Below are 27,965 nucleotides of genomic sequence, written 5' to 3'. Positions count from 1 at the left end.
AATATGTCAGTGTACCACTCTGTGCTCACCTGCAATGAAGAAAGGTGTGAAACCTTGCTTTAAACAGCTCGACCATCAATTTAACACAAGATATTCAAAACAATCGTAAATGTGTCTACCTTGTTACTTCCTAGACGGAATTTCCATTTTTTTATTGATCAGAATCATAATCAAAAGTTCTATCATATCTGTATTAAATCTTATCTTGGCTTTCTGCCTTATTTTTATCCATCCTCCAGGTGTTTATTTTTCTTAGAAGCTCATTTTGATGCCGTCCATGGTGTCAGGAGTTCCTTGAGAGTTGTTATCAGTTGCTTGAGAATTAATGCAATCTTTTCTCCTTCCCTCTTTGCCAGGTGGGCCCAGATGTGCCATTCAGCTCCTTAAAACTGTCTCAAATAGAAGGAACTATTTCTGATTGGTTCTCCTCTTGATGCTTGTAATTGATGGGATCCACCAGCAGGTTGTTAACTCTTGGTGGCACGTTACTGTGTATTGGGGTGGGGAGGAAGCTAGGTTGTGATGTTATTAAAAATATATAAGTGTACATCCAATCAATAGTGAGGAAATAGAGACATGCCATGCTGTAGGAAGTATTGTGTTTCGTCTTAAGTGGTAGTCTGTGACTGAGTCAAGAAACACAGAAATTAAACTAATTAATTCTATCCAGCAGAGCTGTCTCTCTCCCTTGTAAGAGAGAGATGACAGAAATGCAGATTTAGGATCTGTTTTTACCTTGGCTGCACAAGGAAAATAAAGAACTTTCCCCCTTCCAAGAGTCTAACTGTTGTCTATGCTCCTGGTAATAGTGAACCTAAGGGTTTTTTAGTTGGTTTCCTGCCTGATGAGTATATGGCTACCCCTGAAATGTATTTAAATTAAAAAAAAAACAAACAGCTGTGGTGTTTGTGGGCTGAGAATGCAGTGGTATTTCTGTCACGCACTGTTTCAGACGCTCGTTTTGGCTTGGCAGCTGCATGACCCAAATTGTGGACTAACAGGAGCTGAGCATCTGTGAGTCAGTTTTGTAGGACATTCAGATGTTTGCGGTGTAATTAATGGATCTCTTTCTCAGAGAGTTAAATTTTGGAAGTTATTTCAGTGACTACGTACCAAGCAGATGGTATCTGGGCATCTTCTGTATCTAATTCAGTGAGAAGCAATCCGTCTTTGAATAGAAGTGTCAATAGTGTGAGCTGGTACTTTTAGGATTGGAGCTGTGTGAAGGACTAAATTTACCACACTCTAAATTGTAGTAAAACGTGGGAATGGATGAGCTTTCTAGGAAAAGAAAAAGAGGCACAAAAACAAATGTTATTTGGATTGTAAGACTTTGGATCTGATAGTATTTCCATTTGCCTTCAGTATTCTATTTTGGAAAGTCAGCTAAACACTCTGTTCCAAAAATGTCAAAACAAAACCGTTGGATACCATCAGAACATTCTTTGAAATGAGATTATAAACCAACTGGAAACAATTTTGCGAAATATTATGATTTGGATGGTAACTTTCCCAGTGGAAAGCATTTCCACTGGAGTTGTAGATTGAGTTCGTCAAGAGTTGCTTTCCTGGACTTGTCATTTTGCAAATGCATTCACTTTATCCCTGTAAAACTATGCCCTTCTAAATTCTAAGGGATATCTGTAGATCGATTTTGATGTAATTTCATTGATTCCAATTTTTACTTATTATTTTCCCACAAGAGAGTTTCAAGTGGTAGTAACTTACAAGGAAGAATGTGCAACGTGTATTTGGCACCCAGAGTTCTGTGGGGGGGGGGGGAAGAAAAGCTTTTATGTTTGGAAAACAAATGAGTAGAGTCAATAGAGTCTTCCTTGAAAGACTGATTAATGGACTTTGTAATTTTAGTGAAGACACTCAAATTGAGTAAATCTGATGTTGTTGTTAATGTCTTGGATATTTGCATTCTTTATATAGCACAGTAGAACAGGACATTCTTCTTCTTTAGGACTTAATTACCATTGGAATTTGTTTGAGAACTAATGAGACTAATGGAAAGATTAGTGCCTCAGGTGATGATTTACTCCAGTACATGTGTGCTTATGACTTCTGGTAAAGGAAATAACTTCATGTAGCGATACTTCTTAAGTACTGGAGTACTTTCCAAGCTCATCTCCCTTTCTTGTTCTTGGATATGGCTTTAACGTTTAGCTCCTGGCTGTATCTTCCCATATACTGTCCACAGTAGGAAGATCCTGACCTCTTAACTTTGAGTCTTACTCAAGGCACATTAGGCACAAGCTGTTATTGCAAGAATAGTGTAGAAGATCAGAGCTCTGAATTAAAAATTAAAAAATAAATCAAAGTAATTCTGAATAAAACAAACAAACAAACAAAAAGCCCAAAACCAGAAACGTTATAGTTTCTGGATGTTATAGTGTGGAATACTGATAACAAAACATCATGGTTTTATGATTCTTTTTAAGTTGCACTACAAATGAATTTCCTTTGAATTGCAGTGTTCTTCTATCTTGACCTTATGATTGAAGAGATGCTTAGCTTAGATTGTGAGAATGCTGATTTATAAGTCAGCAGAACAAACTGTATTCTTTTATGCAATTCAGCAAACCAGTATTTAAATAAATACAGCTCCATGAAATTTTTATGTCAAATCAGACAGAGTTTCAAATGTTAATTCAGATTCTGAATGTGATACCAGTCAGAGTCTCCTCGAACTTCATTGCCAAGTCTTGACACTCCCCCTGAGTCTCCTTGTTTGGCATGTCCTGGTTTGAATCCATTCAAGGCCTATTTCCACACTGTTAGCTAATATAAAATTAAGATTAGTCTCATTTTAGCTGCCAGAGGAAAGTATTTTTCTATTTAATCACTTAGAAGATATCACTGATCCATTCAACTTTATTTTGGCCTTAAATACCTATGAGAAGAATTCAGTCTTTCTTCTGAAGTTGTCATAGAGTTGTCCAAGTCTTTCTCATGCATGCCATGTGATTCCTTCTTGTTAGTATTTACTAGTTGTTTCTTGTTAGTAGTTTTTCACCATTACTATTTGTTACTCCAGCAAATATACAGAATATCACTGTGCTGAGTTGCAGTCACAGGCAAGTTTAAACACCTGTGCATTATATGTTTAAGTGGGAAGAATGCAGACACAGATCTTTTAAGAGCATTGGTGTTGCTTGCCTGTTCAACCATTGTTCAGCACTGAATTTGGTTAAATGTGATGCTAGATTTGGCCCTTATTCAGAAGAACAACAAATATCATAGATGTTTACTTCTAATCATGTCATGGAGACATACTATCACTTATCAACATGTTGTTGCCCTGCTACTTTTCAGATTTTGTCTTAGTAATATTACATGGTAAGTTTTCTTCAGAATGTTGACAGTCTTCTTCCATCCGAGCTGGATGCATTTATCATGTTGAGGGAGAGCTTTAATAAACCATCTTACACAGGTTATGAATACAGAAGGCCTTTCTCAGGGAATTCCTCTCTTACAAGGCATCTGTCATTCTAACTTGATTTTCTTTTATCAGTGCAGAACTAAGCTGGTGGTTTGCCCAGAATAATTTCAGCAGACGTCTTTAAGAATGTGCCCATGTGTTTTTGTTTTAGGTATGGCTTGTTCATGTCCAGTTTCAGACCACGTTCTGTTTTGATTCTGTATTCTCTACTCTCTGGATCCATATTCTGCACTCAGATATCATCTCTTTCCTCCAAACCAGCATTTTGCAAACATCTTAAGTGTGAATAGATTTGCTGAGTGGCTAATAGTGCTGTTCATTCTGTTACAGTTTCACCTGATATGAACTCTGAGGCACAGTAAAGGTGAACTACAATAAACTGAATTCAGTAGTGCTGTGGACCAGGTAGTTGAGCCCTGAGTCTCAGCTTCTCTTCATAAGGGAGGTGCAGCAGACCCCATATCATCTTTGTGACCCTCTGCTTTTCTTTCTCCAGTAGTTCCCGTCTTTCTTGAACTGAGAAGCCCAGAACTGGACACTGTACTCCAGATGTGGCCTCACTTGGACAGGGTAGAGGGGGATGATTGCCTCCATCCTTTTAATACACCTCAGGATCCCACTGGCCTTCTTGGCCATGAGGGCATGCTGCTAGTTCATGGCCAGCCTGTTTTCCACCAGGACACTCAGGTCTTTCTCTTCAGAGCTCCTTTCCTGCTGGTAAGCCTCTAACCAGTGCTGGTGCACGCAGTTAATTCTTCCCAGGTGCAGGTCTCTACACTTGCTGTTAATTTGTTTAAATAACATTAGACTGCTTTCTTCTTCGGAAAATGTCTTCAAATCAGTACAGATCAAATGAATGCTGTGTTTCGAAAGAGGCAGTACCTACTGCAATACACCCTAGAAGACAATAGCTTGAATCATGCTGTGGACTTCTGGTAGAAGTGTGTGTTGTTGTCTTGATAATAACCTATTACAAAGCTCCAGAAAACATTTCTGATCCACTTAAAATATTACAGCATATTTCTAGTCCAATAAGTTATCAAATAGGTCTTTAAATGAATGGTCTTTGTATGTAAACTAGTTTTGAATGGATTAACACTTAATTGATTTAAATAATTTTAAATAATTGATTCATTTAGATAAGTAATGATTTATTTTAAAGTAATTTACTACCCAAAATAAATGAGATGTCTCACTAATAATGCTTGCCTGGAGAAGGTTGCGGGGTGACCTCATTGCAGCCTTTCAATACCTGAAGGGAACCTATATCCAGGAGGGAAGTAAACTCTTCGAAAGGACTGGTAAGACCAGGACAATGGGAAATGGATTTAAGTTGAAGGAGGGAAGATTTAGGTTGGATGTTAGGGGGAAGTTCTTTGAGCTTGGAGATTGTGATTGTGGTGGAAACAGGCTGCCCAGGATGGTTGTGGAGTGCCCCGTCGCCTTCTGGAGGTGTTCGAAGACCGAGGTTGGACGGGGCCCTGCGAAGCGGGATCTAGTAAATTGCTGATGTTTGGTGGCCCTTGCCAGCGCCAGGGGGGGTTGGAACGGTGAGCATGATCCTTGAGCGATCCCTTCCAACCCGGGTCATTCTGTGCATCTTGTTTGTGATTTTTCTCCTGAATTTACAACATTGGAAAGGGTTAAGTGTTTTGCTGACAAAACAGTGAGAGGTGTATTTGGTGTAGTACAGAAGTATGGAACAATCTAAACAGAGTTTTTCTGTCTACTTGATTGGCTACTCGATGTGTACCATTCTGCGCTGAATTTGTTACGTAGATTTTTGATGGAGCGACTTTGTGATTTCGTTTGGCAAGTAAATACTCCATATTGTAATTTCTTCATCCTGTGAATAAGCAGAATGGTCATCTTGGTGCTAATCTTACTAACGATCAATGAGGGATTTTGAGACTTGATTTTTTTTGTTGTTGTTGTTTCCAACAATTTGTTGAAATTCTTGAAGGAGAAACAGTCTATCAGCACAAGTTATTGCTGCCATTAAGCCACTGACCTGTGCTGTTCAAGTGGCTTCTGTCAATAATTTGTTCTGAGATTGGGAAATCTTTCTGCTGCCCTGCGGCAAATGGAAGGATCTTTGTTGCATGTGTTCAACAGGCGATAGGAAATGCTACCCTAGTCAGGAAGATGTTCTATAGTGAAAACTTTATTATGATAAACGGACCACTCGTCATGCATCTTTTCCTCTTTTAATATCTCATGTGGTAACCTTAGCCTGTACTCGTATGAGTTACTGAGTTTTAAGCCTGAGGTTAATTCCACTTTTTAAAGTAATTGTTATCTGGGAGAACTTCTCCCATAAGCACGTGCTATAAGGAATGAATCTATATGGTTTATTCTTTTTTATAAATAAAGGACAGAAAGTGTTGTCATCACTCATGCTAATGAAGCCTGGTGTCTTTGCTCACGCCGATTTTTTTTAAGTTAGCTTTTTAAGTTAGCTATCTTAGCCTTGTTTGGGGGAGGACCGCCAGTTACTTGGCCTATGGAATGGGGAAGACGTGGTTCATGTGGATTACCATGGATGTACAATTGCTAAAAGTATTCAATCATAAAAGAAAGAAAGAAAAATGAAAGTGTTTTTTTCTTTTCTCTATGTAGCATAAGCCTCTAAGAGAGAGTATCAAGAGGCTGATTGGAAAACTCTAAAAAAGAAAAATTACTGGCCTTTCTGTAAGCTTTATCTTCACCATTAAATTTTAACATCTGGACTTTATGTAGTTACATTTAACTAATTAAATTGAAGAAACTGCAGAAAGACAGAATGTAGCTTTCTAATTACTGTGCCCTATGTAGCGTTTGTGATGTTTAAAATAAATAAATAAATAAATCTGTATTTGTTTCTTGTTTTTCTACAGAGCCCCTGATACCATAATCACAGTAGTTTGTGCCTGAGCTTCCTGAAACGTTCTCTGATGTATTGTAACAAATGTCACTGTATTTGCAATCCCAAATTTCTAATAATAATATTCAGTATTCTGTGGGCAAAAAGTACGATGGTGGGTTTCCTGTAGCGTGGTTACCAGAATTTATGTTGTCAGTTCATTGTTTTTTTGTAGATCTTTAGATTTGATCTAGCGAGCTTGCTGCATATATGGTAGAAGTTTTCTGTGTGCTTAGGTGATTACATTGTATAATGTTCCAAAGTATCCATTCATATTGTCAGGAAAGATTGAGTGTCTCGCATAATTTGGTTTAAGCTAAATGTGCAGTGCTTTGCTATAAGTGAGGGAAGGCCAGTGAGCCATATGGTGATGGGAGTTCCAGTGGGGAATCTTGGGCACTACTGACTGTGTTTTAAGAAACAAGGACTTTCAGATAGAACGCTGTTAGAGAAATCATAGATTAGATAGCATGGAAGAGAATTAAATGATGGAGAAGAATGTCATAATCATTGCTGAGTGCCGGTAAACTATCTACGTGTAATTATCCTGTTGTAAGCAGAGAGAATGTAGGGGGGTCTGCTATTTTGTATGGATTGTTAAGGGGTTTGATTGATAAGGAATACTCTTGGTTTGTTGTTTTCCTTGTCTTGAGATCATTAGAGTTGGCTCTAAGTGTTGCAGTGATGATCTGTCTATTTATCTTAGAGTCTCATTTGAATCGGTATTGATCATTAAATGGTATTTCATTTAACAATCAACAGCCTCAGCAACAACAGGAAAAAAAATTTACTTAGGCAGAAATCTTCAGACACAATTAAAGGTGTCTGCTAGTAGGACTTGAGGGTTGCCTTTGCCAAGTAAAACTTGTAGGTGTCTGTTTTGTACTCATAATTATTAGTGGGCTTGTTCGAAAAGGAACCAGGGTCAATTCATCTCCGTCAGGGGAAACCTCAGAAACCGTCTTTAAGTGGTTCTCGACTATGATGTCTACATTTGGCTTGTTACCTTCTAAACCTTGGCATGGCATTTCATAGCATCTTTCCAGACTTCTTGGGATTTGCATGTCCCCCTCCCTTTTTTTGTTCTCCTCTCAAGTAATTGTCATTTTTATCATTTTTGTATTAAAGGAATAATATTGAGTACTGTAACTGTATTTGTTAAATCTAAATCTTAATTTCAGAAACACAAAGACTGTGTCAGAGGTGTTGGCCTGATCGAAAGGGAGTGGTATGTATCTAGCAGCAGAACACACTAATTGCATGTCCAAGGGTGTGACGCTGCGAAAATATAACAAAGCGAGCAGCACATACTTGTGTGTGGGCTTAATTACAAAACAAACAACAAAACAAGCGAATCACAATAAGTGAAAGGCCACAACTGTGAGTGCTTGTCATTCTAAAAGCCAAGTCAATTTCATTGGACAAGTGGCAGCACTGGCTTCTCAGCCATGTTGAGGCTTGTCGCTTGCAGTAACCCGCTTGTGGTTAGCTTAGAATGGAGAGTGGTTAGCTGTTGCCGAAGAACGTTGGCGATGGCTCGAATACATGGGCTGGCCAATTTTTGGGGTTAACCTATTTTGTGCTACACTAATACCCAGATTATTTCTCTTTTGAATGAAAGGCAATCCCTAGATAGTGATGGAGAGGAAGGGAACTTACACCCAGGATGCGGGAGTAAACTCTGGTCGTAAAGGGATCCTGGATAGACGTAGCCGGACTGAGGGGGAAATGGTTTTAAGTTAAAAGAGGGGAAGGATTATTAGGTGTGGAGAGGTGGTAGGGGAAGGTTGCTTCACTATGGGAGGAGTGTTGAGGCCCTGGAGACGAGGCTGCCTGCAGGAGGTTCCGTGGAGGCGCCCGTCCTTGGAAGGTGCTTCGGATGAGGGGGGCCGAGGTGGGGGACGGGGACCCTGGTTGCGAGACTGGCTTGATTCTTAGTGTAAAGGGGTGTCGGATGGTGTGTGTCGGGTGGGCCCATATAGCCAGGCAGGGGGGTTGGAACTACAGGATCCTTGAGGTCCCTTCCAACCCAGATTATTCTGTGATTCTGTGAATTTTGATGACAATGTTAGACTAAAATTCTAGTATTTCTGGAAAAATATAATGGAATTTGTAATGGCAATTCACAGCAGGCTAGACTTTTATTAAGAGCTGCTTATGAGTAGCCGCATAACAAATGGAGTAGTACATACCTGTCTCAAAAAGGAGAGAAATCAGTTTTATCAGGGTTTGAGTTTGCGTTTCCAGATGTTTCTCGCTTGGTAATTGGGCTGCTCAGCTGCCTTGATGTCTTGATGAATAGTTTGCAGGATCTTGGGTGGTGAAGGCTTAGCAGAGAACTGTTTGTCACTTGAGGCCGTCGGGATGCTTTTCATCTGTAGCAAATTGTTTCTAGTTTCTATAGTACATCCCTGCTTTGTGCCTCGTTAACTGAACAACTTATTTGATTGGGTCCTTCAGTGGTAACCCCCCCTTTTTAAACCTCTGCTACAATATAACGTTGCAGTTACAACTCCAGTTAAGATTAAAAGATCTCTTTCATTTGGACATCTTTCCTTTTTACTTTAACCCCAACCTTATGAAAAAGCACTCCCTTCTGCAGAGATTCTTTACACTTACAGTTAAACCAGTAACAGCAAAAGTGTATGTTTCAAAGAACTGCAGAAAATAGTCGTAGTAACTATGAATAGCACTGGTACTATTCTGTGGACATAAAGATGATGTTTGGTATATCTTTACTGATGAGCTGGGAGAGTAAACAGTGCATATTCATAAACTTTACTGGTGATGCTGCACTAGGGAATGAGTTAATGTAGTTGAGTAGGGCTGCCATCCACAGGCACCTGGGAAAGTCTGAAGGTTAGATAGTCTGAAGAAGAGACAACTTTGAAGACACCTACTAACAACCTACCAGAGAATCCACAGATGCTGGGCAGAACAAGAGACAGAAGGCATAAAGTCAAAAGAATTTTTTGGGCTGGCTGAAAGTTTTTTCCACACAAGAATGTGTGAGTAAGCCAGCATGTTATCTAGGGAAGTGGTCCGATCACCATCCTGGTTTTGAAGAATTCAACAGACAAAGCCCTGAGGAACATGGACTGATTCCATTGCTGACTCTGCCTTCACCAGGAGGTGGGACTGGAGGTCTCTCCAGCTCCTTTCTGACTGGAATGGATGTCCTTTCTGACATCTCCCTCTAGACCAGGTTGCTCCAAGTCCCACCCAGCCTGGCCTTGAATGCTCCCACAGAGGGGGCATTCACCACCTCACTGGACAAACCTGCTCCAGTGATTACTAATAGTACTAGTAATTCCAGTTCACTAGTAATACTAATAAAGTTTAAGGTGCTAATTTTCCTGCACGTATGTTTTTAACTCTAAAAACTTTTAAAATTAAATGTAATGCTGAAAATTCAGTTAGGGGAATCTCATCTGATGCACATTTTGTTAGTGACAGCGGCAAAGTCTGACAATTCATGTCAGTGTTGCTATAAATTAATATATGTTCCAATCCAATAGATTGAAAGGAAGGATGTAATAAGTAAATACAGTTAGTGAAGGGAAATAATTGCCTTTTACAAGAATCTCTCACTATGATATTTTTAATTGTATGTCATTATCTCCATTCTGCACGTTACCTAAAGTGCAGTGTACTTTTGTTTCAGAATTTTTAACCACTGTGGACTTGCTAGAGATTAGATACTGATCACTCACCTTTGTTTATTAAATACAACTTAAGCCAGAAATGCAAAGGGCATTTTAATTCCTGTCTGGAAAGCCTTGAGTGTATCTAACCTGACAGCAGCTTCCCCTGTGATGTCTGCCTTATTTGCCCAGGTTGTGTAGCACAGTCCTCCTGTCTTTGTGTGAGTACTCACTAACTAACAAATCATAATAGCCATAGTGTTCAGCTGTGTGTTGTCTTTAACTCTGATGTGATCGATTAATAGATTTTATTTGTATGCTGTTGCCAAGAAGAAATATCAACATACGCAAAGCTGACTTTGAAATAGGACTTAAAACTTTAGAAGCTTGTGTTACTAGTAATTGCAAAGTGCTGCTGAGTTTAACATTATTGGGCCAGATTTATTTTAAAGTTATAATGCTGAATAGTTAAAACTGCATGTGCGCAGTTCTCACTCTTTTTCCTGTTTAGTAGAACACAAAGGTACAAGAGTGAAGACCTGGAAAGGAAGCTGAGTTTTTTTATTATTATTATAATTTATCTTGTTTTCTAGTTAGACATCAGATTAGATAAGTGAACACTTAAAGTGCCTAAATCCCCAAACAGCAATTATTTTCTGAAGTAACTCTGTCGTAATTTCATTTTTATTTAATGACCATTGTTTCAGACTTCATTCCTCATAGTCTTTGTTTTTATTAGGCCTCATGTTAGGCTTTCAATTGTGCTTCAGGCAAAAAGAGATGGACTCTTGGTGCATTAGGAAAAAGACTTTCCTAATCATAATTCTGTGTGTTTTGCTATTATTTTGGGGAGGTTGTTGTCTCTTAACATTAGCAGATAGTGCTCATTCCTGTCTTAATGCCTTGATGTTGTTCTCACGTTTAGCCCCATCCACACTCTCTTTTCTAAGTCACTCCAAAAGTAATGCCTCCTATTTGTTTCAGAGGAAACTACAATAGCTACAGAGAGGACAATAATGCAGTTTGATAGAGCAAGTTCTCAGCCATAAAACACCTTTCTTCAGCAACCACTACCATTAATTGCACATTGTTGCCAGTGATGAACAAGGGCCACACTCATAAAACTCTGCACCTGCAGAGATGACCCACTGTCATTATTGCCAGTGCTGAAATGCACCACTCACCACCTCACTGTGCTCACATCCACTGGTTGGTCTCCAGAAGAATTCAGCAAATATTCATTAAATGTCAGTGGCTGCCATTTTTTCCACGTGCAGGAATCTAATTCCACAGTTTTGTTTCGTATGTGCTTCCATATCAGAGGCCAATTTGTCAGACTGCCCCTCTGCTGCCATCTGTCCCACAGCAACAAAATGTAGTGGAATACTGATGAGAAGGCTCAACTTCTACTGTTATATCACCAACATCTGCCTCTGATGTTGTGAGCCAGCACGGTAAAATATAGGAGGTGTTACTTTCAGAGCAGCTCTGTACTCGTGCACATCCCTTACCTCGTGTAGTCATCCACCTGCAGCCACTTTGGTCTGAAGCCATTGTGGTGAATCTGTTACGCATTGATTATGTTACTTTGTATTTCATTGTGAGTTAATTGTGCAATGGATACATGTAAGTAGGAACTGTAAAAAGTCTTGAAGTGTGTACACATAAGAACCTGTGAAGAGAATATATTGAACTGTACCTTCTTGCTTGGATACTGTTGTCACTAGTTAGCTGGAATGTCTTTACAGAGGATACAATCAAAAGAGCTTCCTACTAAAACCTGTAACAGAATCGTAGGGGTTGGAGGGGACCTCCAGAGATCATCGAGTCCACCCCCCCTGCCAAAGCCCAGCTCTCCAGCCTGTCCTGGTCTCACTGAATGGCAGCACAGCCTTCAGGCGTGTCAGCCAATCCTCCCAAGTTCATATCATCAGCAAACTGGCTGAGGGTGGCCGCTATCCTCTTGTCAGGGTCATTGAAGAAGATGTTGAACAAGACCAGACCCAGCACCAACCCCAGGGGAACACCGCTAGTTACAGGTCTCCAATGAGACTCTGCACCGCCAGTGATGACCCTCTGTGCTCTGCCAGTCAGGCAGTTCTCAACCCACCTTACTGTCCACTCATCTATCCCACACTTCTTCAACTTTGTTATAAGGATGTTGTGGGAGACAAACGCCTTGCTGAAATCAAGGTAGACTACATCCACTGCTCTCCCCCATCCACCTAACCAGTGGCAGCGTCATAGAAGGCTACCAGGTTGGTCAAGCATGACTTCCCCTTGGTGAACCCATGCTGACTACTCCAATTGTCTGGAGATGGCATCCAGCACAAGCTGTTCCATCCCCTTTCCAGGGACAGAGGTGGGGCTGACTGGCCTGTCATTACCCGGATCTTCCTTCTCGCCCTTTATGAAGACCGGAGTGACACTGACTATCCTCCAGTCTTCAGGTACCTCTCCCATTCTCCAAGAACTCTCAAAGATAATAGAGAGCCATTCAGCCATCACCTCTGCCAGCTCCCTCAGCACGCATGGATGCACCCCATCAGGTCCCATGGATTTCTGAATATTGTTGTGGCCTAGGCGCTCATGGGCCAACTCTACCTTGACTAAAGGCAAGTCCTCCATTCCCCATACCCTCTCACTAACCTCCAGGGTCTGGGATTCCTGAGGGAGAGTTTTTTCTCTGAAGACAAAAGCAAGAAGGCATTCAGTATTCCCGCCTTCTCAGCATCCTCCATTACCAGAACATCCCCCTTGCTTAGTAGGGAACCCACATTCTCCCTAATCTTCCTTTTACTGTTAACATTCTTAAAAGCCTTTTTTATTATCCTTTATCACTTTTGCCAGATTCATTTCCAGGTGGGCGTTAGCCTTCCAGGTCGCATTCCTGCAGGCCATGGCATCGTTTCTATATTCTTCCCAAGTGGTCAGACCCTTTTTCCACATTTCATGGACCTTCTTCTTCCCTTTGAGTTTGTGCATGAGCTCCTTGCTCATCCACACAGGTCTCCTGCCACCCTTTCCTGATTTCTTGCTCACAGGGATGCACTGATCCTGAGCTTGGAAGAAGAGCTGTTTAAATGCTGACCAGCTCTCACAGGCCCCCTTACCTTCTAACACCCTAGCCCATGGGATAGCTCCAAGTAGGTCCCAGAAGAGATCAAAGTTGGCTCTCCTAAAGTCCAGGGTAGCAATTGTTGGCTTGATGGCGAGGAGGAAAGAGCTCAGAATCATAGGTAGAATTGTAGAATCTTACCGCATCTTTTAGCTGTTATTTATTATCCATTTCCAGAGAATGATGAGAAAAAATAGTAAATTGCAAAGTGCACTTGGAGTTTTCGTTTGTAACGATGTTTCTTAATGAGCAATCTTGCATTTCTAGGACCTTCCCCAAAGATAGTCAACCTGCTTGTGTCTGGTGTAGGCAGGATTGCTTTCCCATTCTTGTTCTCTAGAGAGCTCTCTCATTGCCATCTCCCTGAAGAGTCCAGTTAATTATCTGTTCTGCTTTACTTCTCTAACAGTGGGATCTGTCATGCACTGCACCCAGCTGAATCAGCGCTGCTTTATTCCTTCTTCCTTCTCAGTGCTAATGCTCATCTAGTCTCACGCAGAGCCAACTGAGCTCATCAATATAGGAAAGTAATAATCTTTTAAGCTTGATTTTTGCAAGATTTTATGAAGATAGACCTGCATTCTTCACCACTGTCTGTGCCTCCAAATGGTACTCAATTGGTTCTTTGGTGCTTATGCTTACTGAACTGAAAATACCCATCATAAGGGGAGTTGATCAGCTGACCTCTCTTCATCACTCAGAAATTTGGGTGAGTAATGCTTTTAACAAAACAGATGCATCTAAAGATGTAGGTTCTTTTCATACCGTGTATATACTTGCAACATGTTGCTACATACATTACTGACTTTATGGAAGAACTCAGTTGTTCATGGACTTGAGGCCACATTAGTACTAGGTTTTGATATGTACTCTACTTTTGAAGTGTGTAGAGCACTGGTGCTTGAAACTGATGCTGCTTCTCAAATCAAGCTTATAGAAAGTGGGGAAGAATGGATACTTTACTGTACAGTCAGGTATAGTATCTTGTTTGAGCTCTGAGTTCAGCTTTTCCTTATCTTAAGTGACACTTAGAATTTAACCTTAGTAAAGAGTAATGCCATGGTATAGAGCTGTTCTTTGGAGCACATCTAAAATGTACTGGAAGTGTCAAAATTAAGCTGTAAAACTGAGATTGTGTTCTAGCATATATGAAATACCTTCAATTGAGTGTTAACATTACAAAGATTTAAAGAAATTCAGACGAAAAACACAGCAGCATGTGTCCTATTTATGGTCAGAAACTATCAAACCAGTTTTTAATTACATATATTTTCTTTCTCAGTGGCTGTTGGGTGTAGTGAAAGAGGGAGAAAATAGAACAATTAACACACCATATGTACAAACTGGAGAATACAGTCTGTAGGTGTATGCTGAATAAGAATTTGCTCGAGTTCCATCTATTTTACATCTTTCTTTTTTCTTAAGACAGTATACAGTATATATTGCATTTTGGAAGACTTACTACCAGTAATGGTTACTTGCTGTTTTATTGTTGATTGTTGTCGTTGTTCCTTTTCCTTTAAGCTAAGAGAACAAATTATGTTAGGGCCTTGTATCTTTTGTCAGTCCTTCTTTTCTTGCAGAAAATATTATGTTTATGCACAGTTAGACCCTACGTAGATATGTGGGATGATTTGAAATCCATCCATTATCAAGCAGCAAAATTACACTGCCTCTTAATGATTTGGAGTTGTTTTGGTGGGTTTTTTTATTCCTAGGAGAAAGCAGCTTCCCCTTCAAATCTTTCTAGGACACCAGCTGCAGATGAGAATGAGCTTCCATATTTAATACATTCTATTAACTTCACACATACAAACGCTCGCTCACTCGCACACCCCAGTGTCACATTATAGGTGAACAGGCCCTAATTAAAAGCGCACACCATCTGCCGGTGTGTGGCAGCAGGGTGGGACTCCACAACCATCCTGGTTCTTGTGATTGAAATGTATTATTTATGAGCTCAAGGAGAAAATATGCCTTTTGGCTGAAGGAGCTGGCATTAAGAGCTGGAGAGCACCATCTAATGGCATGGAGTGACACTGTCTGATGATCCTTCATTTTCTTCCTTTCCCTTTCTCTGTAGCCTCCGCCAATGTTAATTTTATTTTTCAGTATAGCGTGTGGGGTTTTTCATGATCGTGTTCAAAGCAATTTTGTGTCTCGTGTTTCCCTTGTACACAGGATTGAAAACAGTTGTTGAAACATTACACTAATAGTGGTGTTGTCAGCACCTTTTTTTACTTCCAGTGCCACACATAGGGTTTTTCTTTCTGTATTAAAAATAGTACTGACCAGGTAGTTGAGAAATTGAATGTTACCAAGATAGCTGAGCAAAAGGCCAGCTCTCCTCCTAACCTTCAAACAAATCGTGTAATAAGAAGTATGTATTGCTGAGTCTGAACACTTTGTTTTATTATGGAAATGGGCACTATTTTTTATCAAGCAATTCTTTGCAAACTGCATGAAGGTTCTTATTGGCTTCAGAAGAAACAGTACAATTTCAGAGGTGGCTTTACATTCGAATCTTCCTTTCTGAAAGGAGAAATCAAAAGCTCTCCCTGCTTGCAGAGATCATGTTACTGTTTGTGAGTGATAGCTGAGGAGGTGTTGGGCTGAAAATTGAAATACACTTTGTCAGGAGAAGGAAGGGATTACAAAGAAGGAACCCTTTTTGGTATGGTCGATCCATCACTCTACTTGTGACTGGTAGATTGGAAAGTCAAAACTGGTAATAATGTATAATGCATGTAGCAGTTAGCACTGAGAACTGCAGAGCACTTGGAATAATAGTAATCATACTGAAGCAAAATCATTCAAGATATGATTTTTTGATTCTTGTTTTGTTGTACTCAGTTTTTTTGGTGGGGTTTTTGCTTGTTTTTAATGGGCTTTGTATTAACCAGGCTGGGTATGCAACAGTGTGTTTATGGTAGTCGCAAGCATAGCTATAGGGACTGATTTGATATGGGAGTTTGGAACAAGATGATCTTTAAAGTCCCTTCTAGCCCAAGATATTCTATCATTCTTTGACTTGACTGATATGAAAAGTGTGAAGATTTCCTACAGCTTTCAGTAAAATAAAATAATAATAATAATAATAATAATAATAATAATAATAATAATAAAGTGGTCTCTCTTTCTACTCCAACAAAATCCTAATTAAAAATATATATTTTGAAAAAAGCGTATGTACATTTATTGAATCCAGTATGCTTTATGGCATGTTGAAACGTCATAAAACTGTGGCACACTTATAAACATGTTGTCTTGTTGTTTATATTTAGGACATACGCCATCAGAAGGATAAGAGACGCCTTCAGAGAAAACAAGAATGTAAAGGATTCTGAAAAAATAGAAGAACTAGTGAGTAAAGCAAAAGAAAACCTAGAGATTATTCATCGGCAGGTACATTTATTTGTAATTTTATCTAAGAGTTGTATACATCTCATTAAACTGGCTCATGCTGTTATAGATGGAAAAAAATAGGTCCTTGTGCAAAACATCTCTGGATGAACTGTAGTTTTTGTATATCTAGGTTTGTGAGGATGGGAAGGATTCACTTATCCACTGCAGTTGCAATGAGGAATATAGGGGTGCTTGTTCCAGTAGCCTGAAGACATACATAAATTTGAATGTCTTGTGTTATTTTTTCAGCTGTTTATTTTACTACCTTTGTCTTTTTTTTCAGTTCTGCTCTCAGTTTCCTTTGAATCTCTTTTCTGTAGCTCATGTATATTATGTAGGCCGCTTCAGAAAGCAATGCCTCCTGTTTCCATGGAAATTACAACAGATACAAAGAGCACAATAAGGCTATTTGATAGAGCAAATTCTCAGACACAAAATACCTTTCTTCAGTAATCACTACCATTAGCTACATTTACACCAGTGATGAAAAAAAGCCTGCATGCTTCACTCATAAAAATCTGCACCTGTGGAGGTGGCCCACTGTCACTGTTGCCATTTCTGAGATGCACCACTCATTTTCTCACTGTGGTCACATCCGCTGGTCGGTCTCCAGAAGCATTCAGCAAGCATTCATTAAATGTCAATGGGTGCCATTTTATTTCCATTTGGAGGAATTCAGTTCCATTCCTTTGCNAAATATTCAGCAAGCATCAGTGAATGTCAGTAGGTGCCATTTTTTCCACATGGAGGAACTGAGTGACACACATCTGTGTCAGACGTCATTCTGTCAGATTATCTCTTTGCTACCGTCTGTCCCACCACAACAAAAGGTAATGGAATATTGATGGGAGGGTTCAACCTTTACTGCCTTACCACCAATATCTGCCTCTGATGTCTCGGGTTGACATAGTTAAAAAAACAGAAGACATTACTTTCAGAGCAGTCCTCACAGATTTCCATTCCTGATTCCTTGCATTGCCGTTTTAGATATGTGCCTGTGACAACCTCTCCACATAGTTTTGCCTTCTGTGGTTGTTTTTCCCAGGTTCCAGGTACATTGTTTGAACAACATTAGAAGATGAAAATCATAAAGTGAGTTAAGTGAATGCTGACTAAATGTATTTCCAGACAGGGTGATACATTTTTCCTGGAAAAAAGTTGAGTCACTGGCAGTACTTTTCTCTGGCACGTTCTGAGTAGCATTTATAGTATCTCTGTCCCTTCCACTAGGTACCATATTTAGGTAAGAACTTCAGTAGGTAATATGTGCAGATCCGTTATGCAGGAAAGAAAAGAAGACAGGAGATCATAAACAAGTTGCGAAAGATAAGAATGCACAGAGACCAATTCTGCCACTTGCAGAACTTAGTCTGTGGAGATGGGATCTCCCATAATGAAATACTACAGATAAGGTCCGTTTGGGATTTAATTAATAAAATGTCTGCAAGTCAAAAAATTGCTCTGATGGCTGTGAGTAAAAATATAAACATAAGTTGATAAGTTGGAGGAGTGTTAGTGAGGCTGCTGTGGTAACTATATTGCTGTGAAATGGATGACTGATGCGCTAATAAGTCTTATTTATGGTTTTAAATGTTGTTATTAGGACCCACTTGGCACAACTTTTTCATAAGTTTTCTCTTTCTGAAAAGAGCTCAGTATCAAGGCATCAGAACACTAGGAATAGGTGAAAATACCAGTCCTATGTACCTAACTTGGATGTGGGAATGGTTCATAGTATGTTAACATTCGGGGTACGCCAACTTCATACAGGTAGAATATGACTCTCAGTATAAGCCTAAACAAAAAGACCAGTTCTAAGTTAGATGGTGGATAAATCTTCCTCAAATAAAAGCTTTCAACATGTTACTCTCAAGAAGATGTGATTCTATTCATCTGAGTTGTAATGGATCTGGGACAGATTTTAAAGTAGAATTTAACACATCTGGACAGATTTTGTGAATGCAGAGATTACCTTATTACTGTAAATATGGAAAAAATGGCAGTTTTCTGAAATGAGAGTCTTGATGAGGGAGACTTTCTCCTCTATGGAGTGCTTCTTGTTTCAAATCCTTCGTATCTTTGTTTTAGCTAAAAGGTCATCCGTGTCAGCTAATTGAGCTGCCTTGGAGAGGGTAGAAAGAAGAGGCAGACTTGATTAATCTCTTGATGTTATAAACAGTTGCTGTTCATTGTAAAGGAGTAGTTGTGCTGTAAGAATACTTTGCATTCATTGCTTGGTAGTAAACATTTTGAACATGCATAAAACGAGTGCATGTGCCAGTACTAACAGCTATACCTTTAGCATGCATGTGTATGACCAACAGGTAATATCATAAACAAGTCTGTGTTTTGCAGTGATAAAAATTTAATATGTTAATCAAGAGCATGACAACAATTAAAAAACAAAAAAATAGGCAAGACTTGTTATTTTCTCTTATGAAGGATTCTGCCTATTCTACCAGTACAACCATTCTAACGTGCTACTTTTTTCTTCCAATTTGCTACTTAATCAAATAAATATTATGGTAAACATAATAGTAAATGTTTCTCAGTTCACAATGGAGAAATCCTGGAGAGCCATATTTCAGTTTACAGTGTAATATATAATTATTGCTTTAAAATGTGTAGGTGTAAAGCATTCATCCAGGAAGGTATTTGGGAACAGTAAAGGTACATAGGGTTCTTATATGCTTTTGATTCAAGTTCCACTGGGATTTTCTGAATATGAAAATCTCCATGTATATGTTTTATCTTTACAAACTTGCAAAACTCATGAATATATTAAATATATTATAAACAGTTGTCAAGCAAGTGGCATTGAATATCTGTCTTTTTGAAGACAGGTTGTTCCTTGTAGAATGTCTTTGTCACTAGGACATAACCAGAATAATGCAGAAGGGCTTCAATTATTGCTAAAGGCAAAAGTTTTTGTTCACATGTTCTTCTAACTCTCAGTAGTTAAAGGGGTTTCTCCCATATATAAAATATAACTGCTAAAGAAGTTTTACATTGCATCACGTTTTGGTATCATTCCATGTACTGATTTTAGGAAAAACACACTTGAAAAGTAAGGAATATTAAAGATTTCAGCACAACTTTCACATTTTAACATTGCTAAAACTGAAACTTACGTTGAATTATTTCATATGTTGCACTACTAGATTTCCAATTTCAAAGCATGATTATGCTGCATACATTTGGAAAGGCATGTGTGTTTCTGTAATGTATATATTTGTTGGAGTCGAAACAACAATGTAAGGCAGAGGAATGTTAAGCAAAAAATGATTTTATAAAGGCAAATGAATTTATCAAGATAATTTTGGAGCCACAAATTCCTTTAAGACTTCCCAAAGCTTTAGTTACAACAGTTTGGTTTTGCTCAGTCATTTCTTCACCCAACAGCACACCCAAATAAAAGTCTTTCTAATAAATGCAGAACTGTTGTTCTTTGCAGTATTTCTGTTTGTCCATGTCATAGGTCATAGAGCTGTAGAATATCCTGAGTTGGAAGGGACCCATGAGGATCATGTAGTCTGACTCCCGGCTACAAACATGACCATTCTAAGTACAAACCCTTTGTCTGAGAGCATTGTACAGTTGTAAAGCAAGGAGTAAATACTGGAAAAATTAGTAATCATCTGTCCTAAAAGTAAACTTTTCACCAGCACTATAGTATACTTAGAATCAAATTTCGTATTAATATATGTTTGCTGTCACATTTAATTGTGCTCTGTGGGGGCAGAAGAATCATTCTTGCTCTTTGTTTAATTGAAAATACAAGTAATGAAGTCATCTGACATTATTAAGAGTTTGTATTTGAAACTAACTGAGCATAACATAAAGTGTGCTTGTTTTTAAAGGCACAAGTGCTGAAGTAATAACAAGATCTAGTGAGCATTTTTTGCTAAATTTGGGATTTATTATGATGTAGCACATTTTGTTATTGCTGACTTTTTATAGTGTATCAATAGAAATTAAATAATATCTCACCTAGTTGACAATTCGCTGTTACTCTAAAATCAAATTTATATTCACTTTAAATTCTAATTTATGGTTTAGTCATCAGAGTGACCATTGAAGTGTAAGGTTCATAAATAACTATTTGAATCAGCCTAGTGGGAAATGTGAAATAGTGACAGATTACTGTCATTTTCTTCATGTCAGTCACTGTTCAATTTACTTGAATGTTATAAAGGTAGCTTTATAAATCTGAAAAGCATGGAGGAACATTAATCTCCACCTTAGCCCTCCTCTGCATGTTTTGATTTAAAAATAGGATTGCTAAAGGAGCAACTCTGATTCTTAATGTAGTTTACAAAGATCATGTGCTTGTGTGTTTAACTATGTAAACAGCAGCCTTTATGGCATCCTCCCTTTCAAGGAGGGCACTGTCTGAAATGCACTGTTACAAGTTTGATGTAGAAAGTTTTTAAGTTTTCAGGATAATTCTTTGATGTCCTTAAGAATGAGTATCATTGCAACAGCCTTTCCTAGCCATGCTAATGTGGAGTAATTTGTGAATTTCTGTCACTGTTGGAATATATGAGAGGCGGGAGAATTTGTCCTGAAATGTTATTGATTGTACTATTTTTGTTACCACATAACTGGAGTTCCTTTACATAATCTGAAGAGATACAAATCACTTTTAACAATCTTTAGCAGGGATACCAAGGCATCACGAAGTATTAGCCAGTCAAGACATAAGGATCTGCTTCCTTTGCAGTTGTTCGAGGGTGTGTTCTAAGGGGAGAGATGGACAAACATCCTCATAGGCATAAGTTGTTCTTCCTCAGGTTTGACTCTCTTACGGTTTCCTTCAGATGTGAAGAGCGAAGGAACATGGCTTTGAAATATGAAAATTTTATTGTAAAGGCTTCACTGATGATAATAAATGTTAAGTGCTAGCAGCATTTTGGATGTTATAAGTTCATTTCTAATCCTTGCAATATTCTTTTAATATAGTAACTTTAGTTCTGTTTAATGAAATCCTTTGTGAATACATCTTGATAAAAGTCCATGTCATAATGAGCATGAGATTTAGGTTTCATATTCTTGCATTTCTTCACATTTGCCATCTCCAGTAAATATGATTGGTATTGTTTTGTTTTGAATTCTCTGTAAGATAAGAATTGTTCTTTAAACTTTCATTTTATTTTTCAGACAAGCCATGTTGCCCGGGCAGGTGTGCACTGCCAAGGACTGCACTTTCTTGAGGCATATATTGGCAGTAGCTGTTCATATCAGTGCAAAGATAGAAGTAACTGTTGAATTGGAAATGATACTGAATGAATATAATAATATAGCATTTGTATTAATATGAACTGGTAATAATACAGCCACAGCATGATAGAGCATGTTTTTATTAATCAAAATAGTATAAACATTCAAGTATGCTTAATCAGTAATACCAGGAGGAGTAACTTCAGTTATGATTACTCTAAGAAGCAAAATGCAAAAGCACCTTACTTTACTGCACCTACTTTCATTTTTATTTATTATTCTCCATAGTTTCATCAGCAAACACTCTCATGGGGAACCTCAGTCATGTTGATTTTTGTTCTATAAGCAACATGGCCAGGCACACATGGTCCAGGCAGTTCCTGCAATGCATTGGTGATAACTTTCTGACACAGGTGGTGGAGGAGCTGATGAGGATAGGTGTGCTACTTGACCTTTTACTTTTTTCCTAGTTTTTACTAACAAGGGAGGGCTGGTCAGGGATGTGATGGTTGGGCAAAGCTTGGGAGGCAGTGAATACAAGATGGTGGAACTCAAGGTCTTGCATGAAAGAAGCAAAGCAATAAGTAGAATTGCTACCCTGGACTTCAGGAGAGCCAACTTTGACTTCTTCAAAGACCTACTTGGAGGTATCCCATGGGCTAGAGTGTTAGAAGGTAAGGGGGCCCATGAGAGCTGGTTAGCACTTAAACACCACTTCTTCCAAGCTCAAGATCAGTGCATCCTGAAGAGTAAGAAACTGGGGAAAGGTGGCAAGAGGCCTCCTCAAGAGTGAGGAAGGAACTCATGGATAGACCGAATGGAAAGAAGGTCCATAAAATGTGGAAAAAGGGCCTGTCCACATGGGAATGATATAGAAATGTTGTCAGGGCCTATAGGTATGTACTGATGAAGGCTTAAGGCCCTCTTGAAGTTAAAGCTCGCAAGATAACAAGAAATGCTTGTCTGTCTGTTTGTGAGTATGTCAACAGTAGAAGGAAGACTAGGGAAAATGTTTTTCTTAAAAACAAACAAACAAAAAACCCTCTTTGAAAATATATAAAATTTAACATATGTATATATTTGTATATATGTATATACATATAATATTCAGGTTCTCAATGGCCAATACCTACTTTTCTACTAAGTATTATTGATTTACCATTTTTACTTAAGACATATGTCATTGGAAATGTCATATTACAGGCGCACATTGACACTTTCCATGCAGGTCAGAGCCAAAGTTGAATGTAGGGAGTACTGGCCCACTTAGTATGTTAAAAGCAAAGGTAGAAGCTGGAAATAGTTTTCAAATGCTTCACTTGTGGAAGAAGAGCAGGAGGGAAACAACATGATCAGAAAATCCTGTTGAAATAGTTATATCAAATCACTCAACAGAATCAATTTTGGGAGGTAATCAAGCATCCATACACTTGTAAATGCTGGCAGTGACATTTAGCTATATTCATAATGGTTGGCATGAACTGCTTTCACTTTTCTTACTCCTAGTCTGACGTAATACAAGCAGTCAGTTTTTAATCGCTTTGGCAGATAATGAGTTCCCAGTTGATTGGTTCTAAATTTATGCTGCAGTTTTGTTGGCAAAGCCAAATACTGAATTTTAGTCAGCTGACTTCGAGTAGTGGAGGCATCAGAGGGATTGTTCTGTGGGATGGTTTTGGTTCTAATGCCAAAGATCTTTCGTTTCTATTATTATTATTATTATTATTATTATTATTATTATTATTATTATTATTATTATTATTATTATTATTATTATTAAACTTCTCATAGTCATTTAGTCATTCTACGACAGGGATTGATGATACTTAAGAGCCTGAAACTAAGTGTGGTGAGGCATTGGAACAGGGTGGATGCCTTGTCCCAGAAGACGTTCAAGGTCAGGCTGTACATGGCTCTGTGCAACCTGATGTAGCTGTAGGTTTCCCTGTTCATTGCAGGGGAGTTAGGCTAGATGAATGAAGTAGGAATCACTTGGAAAAAAGGTTTGGTAAATTTAAATTGGAGCACAGGTGACTTGGAGTTTGGCCCTTTGCAGGACATGCTAGTAGTGAGATCTCCTTCAAGCATTGTTTCCAAATAGCTTTTTCTCTTGGTATGTGGGATAGTTTTGAGGATATGCAATACTGTAACAGTTGCCACAAGCCCAGAGCTGTCAGACCAGCTTAATTTCTAACATGTGGATGTGCAGGAAGTGCAGCAGACATCTTGCCCACCTTCAGGTGCTGTTGCTCTCCGGGTTACACCTATGTGAATCTCTAGGGCAGTGTTGCTCTTCAGGCTCTCATTTAGCTCTCCTGACTGAATTTTCACAAATCGTTTTCTGTTGTTTGTCCCTCTGACTAAATTGCAAGTGGTAGCTTCTGCCTGCCATATTAAATACAGAATTAGGTGCTGCATTGGAAGTACTCTTCAGGCTGCAGGCAGAAGCCTTTCAGAAGTAAGTATGCAATTTTGCCACTTAGATGTAAGAGCTATAACAGAAGTGCTTACTGCACAGCATTTCACACACAGAAACCTATAAGAAAAAAATACAATGTAAGACGGTTAGGAGTAGCTTTTAAAATTTATCTTGCAGAAAGAGCTGTTATTATTTTTTTAACTTATGCTTAGCTGCTAATGTGGAGAAGTTGGGGCCTTATCACCAATAATAAGTAGCTGTGTAATGTATCCAGAGCTCAGAGTATCTGATCTTACACACAGAGGAGGCTGTCTGAAGGAGAGGAGGAGGACTTACTTTCTTGTGAGCAATTTGGCTTGGCAGTATGTCACATCTGATCGAATCAGTGCCAGGTGAACATCCCTGTAGAAATGAGTAAGCTTCACCAGCCTGGCTGGTTGGTAGCTTCCTGAATGAGGCCGCAGCATTGATTAAATTTATCTGCTGAAAGAAGCCCCAGAAAAAAAGCAAAAATCTTGTTTTCAGTGAGATGCATTCATATGCCCCTACCTTTTCATGTTTCTGCTTTAGTTCAGTTTTAGGTAGATAATGAATGCAGCTCACAAGGATGGCTGTTGGCACAAAACATCAAGTGGGCCTTTTCCGAACAAGGCGAGTAATTGCAAACGCGTGCATGTCTTACTGTAAATCCTAAGCATTACCAAGAGAGGGAAGGTAAAAATAAGTGCTACCCATTTTGATCAAAGCTCAGATGACCTCTGCCACTTTCATGGCCTGATTGTGATGCTGAAATATCTGCTGTTCAGACTTGTAGTGGTGTTGGCTGAGGGAGATTTCCTAGCATTAAAGCATGCTCAGCTTGGAGCAGTTTTCTTTTGCTTGCTTTGTGGCTTCATGGAGGTGCTGGTCTGCTGCAGAGAAGAATGTTTATGGAAAATCCTTTTTAGCAGATAAGAGAAAGAGAAGTGTGGCTGTGTTTTGTGTGGTATTTTTCAAACATGCCATCTCGTAGAACCCTTGCATACAGATTGTAGCTTACATTCATTTCAGATGATAGATCTCTGGAGATCTGTGGTGGTATAACAGGGTAAACCAGTTTTAAGTATACCAAGACACTAAGGAAAGTTATTGCTGTTTTGAGGACGCCTAGAAAAAAATTGAGGCATTACAGAGTTATTACAAAGGTGATCTTGATTTTGATCTTCCACACTTTTTGCTTGTTATTAATTTATCTTTCCTTTCTGAGAGCTTTGTTTCCTGGTTTTGTACTGCTTATTGAAAGGAGATGATGCCAGGTTCAGCAGCATCATAACTGAGCAAGTATGCTTCCCTCCAGGAGGCATTTGGGCATATTTGGTGCCTTAGGTTCCCAAGATGGTGTCTGCTGCTCTTGAACTTCAGTCTGTGGTTTAGGATGGTGATGTTGGTATTGATGCCCCCATTGTCCTACAAGTCACCTAGCCATGCAGACCTGGGTACAGTGTTTTTTTTAATGAACACGCTCAATTATCAGTCTCTTGGAATGTTAGAAGTAGAAGTTTTCACTTTACAGCTTATCAAATGTTAATTTCTGTGTTTCAGGTTAGCACCAAATGTGATGTCTGTCACTAGTACCATTTAAGTGAATTTGACAGGCAAGTAGATTCACAGTGGTCTAGCTTTATTTTGGCAATACGCATAAACACATGTGTAACCTTCATGCACAGCACTTTTAGTTAAAGATGCTCTAATGTGGATGTATTAATTAAGGACATGTTATGTTTGAATTTTTGATGCATGATGTTGTGATGAAGGCCTAGCTTTTGAGAAAGAAGTTGCTGTATTCCAACATCACTATAGACCTTGGAAGTCTGAGCATGGGAGTTTGTTTTCTAAATGAAAGCACAGTGAGAAGTTTAACTAGTGTTTACTCAGTCTCCTTGATACTGGTGCATTGCTGCTGTCTTTAGCTCTGTGCTTTCTGGGGTGAAGGTGCTGGTGGTTTTTTTTTGTGTTTTGTTGTGAGGTATTGTTTTCTTTTGTGCATGTTCTTTTTTTCGTCGGGTCATTAAAAGCTATTGCTGCAGTGCCCTTCATCTTGGTGACAGGCTTTATGCCAGTATATTAATTCCGCAAGCAAGTAAAAAGAATATGAAAAAAGGAGGCCAGATTCTTTCAGTCACATTGAAATCACAAACTGATTCCTCTTTGGGATATGTCAGATGTAAGCTTTGCCCTCCAAGGTATGTAATACCTGAACGTCCTTCCAAGGCTGTTTGCTCTGTAGAAAGTGAACCATTCCTAAGTAGAGTATTGAGCTCACCTCTATAGATTGATCACCTCTAGAATGTACATAAATACATACTTGGAGACCTATCGTGTATCCTGCAAGCAAGGTATTGTCCCTCACCAGGGGAGCTATGAGCATTGCAGTGTGGTGGCCAAATAATGTTTAGCCTTCCTTTCATGAGTATAATTCACTATCTGAGCTGTTCCTTTGGTAATTTTTAGCTATATTTTCATCAGTGCATGATTAATGACAACCTTACATGACCTAATCACTTAGCATTTCATATTAATACGTATCTGGTTTGTAGTAGCGTTGTTTTTTGTTGTTGTTGACCCGATGCTTTGGTTATGTGTTCAAATGATCTTAATTTTAATTGAAAGTATTTTTTGTCTCACGGCAGTCTCATTTCTGTGCACATTTGTCAGTGGTGAATACTTACTGAGGATGATTACTCTCTAACTGCCTGTGCCAGTATACCTCTGGGAGGTTAATCAATCTTGTGCTTTTTAATTGACATCAATAATGTGTTTACATTTATCAATATTTCTTAATTGTCAAGTTATAACAGCGGAACTTCAATAATAAATCATGCCAGTGGTTAACTTCATACATTAGATTCTTAAGAGTCTCCGTAAGCAGTTTGACATGTTGTAAATTGCTTTTAAATGATTCGTATGTATGCTCAAGGGGGAAGAGGAGAAAAAATTGATATGCGAGGTCATGTGGTATAGAGTAATACTGAAGTACAAGCCCATTGAAACAGCAGAAAAGTACTACTACCACACGTAAAGTGTGCTTGATGGCTTAAGTATGTTCAAACTGCTAGTTTTACTAATGTTGCTACGATTTTGTGAGTGTGGCAGTACCTGTACATTCGTTGTGCCTTCCAAGGGACTTGTCAGGGTGAAGTGTTTCTCTGCTCTCTGCATCACAAGCCATGCAAAGAGCAAGGATTGCTGGCTCTTCTACTGTTCTACAGAAGCAGCAGTGCTCTCTGAGAGACCAAGACGTGATTTTATCTTTGCATTTCACCGCGTGCCTGTCCTTTAGGTATTGAGGAGGAGATGGAGGTAACTTCTGTTTAGATTTAAGCACATACTTGAGGACTTTGGTGCATTGGGACCTAAATCATTTGCTCGTGTTGCCAGAGTACACATGCAGCAGGAATTAAAGCATGATCCTGATATTCTAAGTCTATACAATATCATCTATCTCAATAGATACAGCCCTTCCATCCACCTCAATTTTTCATGCTACTAGATCCAAATAGCTGTGAACTGGAAGGGAAATCTGCTAAGACCAGACAGCTGATGGGATGCTGACCACTTTGTTGCTGTCAATCTCAGCATGATTTTTGGGCAGTAAGACAAATGGAGAATTAAAAATCCTGTCTAATGAATCCTGAAGAAAGACTTAATAGATGAGACTGTATTGTTTAGTTTAAGCAGAGCCAGTGTGATCACATGCCAGCGTAAGAAGAGAGAGAAGCAGGGAAGCCACTATTTGTGCTTTTTGTAATTTGGCTTATCTTTTTAATTTA

At 38.9% G+C, this 27,965-nt stretch overlaps 1 protein-coding gene across 3 annotated transcripts in view; it reads left to right on the top strand.

Annotated features, from left to right (window-relative positions):
* The window catches only part of LYRM4 (LYR motif containing 4), a 76,039-nt gene that overhangs the window by 3,993 nt on the left and 44,081 nt on the right, over window positions 1-27,965 (top strand). For 2 of the 3 annotated variants that reach the window (XM_032442489.1, XM_015854564.2), the window contains exon 2: window positions 16,397-16,517. In XM_032442489.1, the coding sequence (XP_032298380.1) occupies window positions 16,397-16,517 (121 nt within the window). Of the gene's footprint in view, window positions 1-4,003; window positions 4,166-16,396; window positions 16,518-27,965 lie in introns of those variants that run through there. The other variant, XM_032442490.1, reaches the window with a different exon arrangement.

This window comes from Coturnix japonica, chromosome 2 (assembly GCF_001577835.2).
Source record: "Coturnix japonica isolate 7356 chromosome 2, Coturnix japonica 2.1, whole genome shotgun sequence".
Taxonomy (NCBI): Eukaryota; Metazoa; Chordata; class Aves; order Galliformes; family Phasianidae; genus Coturnix; species Coturnix japonica.
Note: the sequence above shows the minus strand (reverse complement) of the source record. Positions and strands in the feature narration are given on the sequence as shown.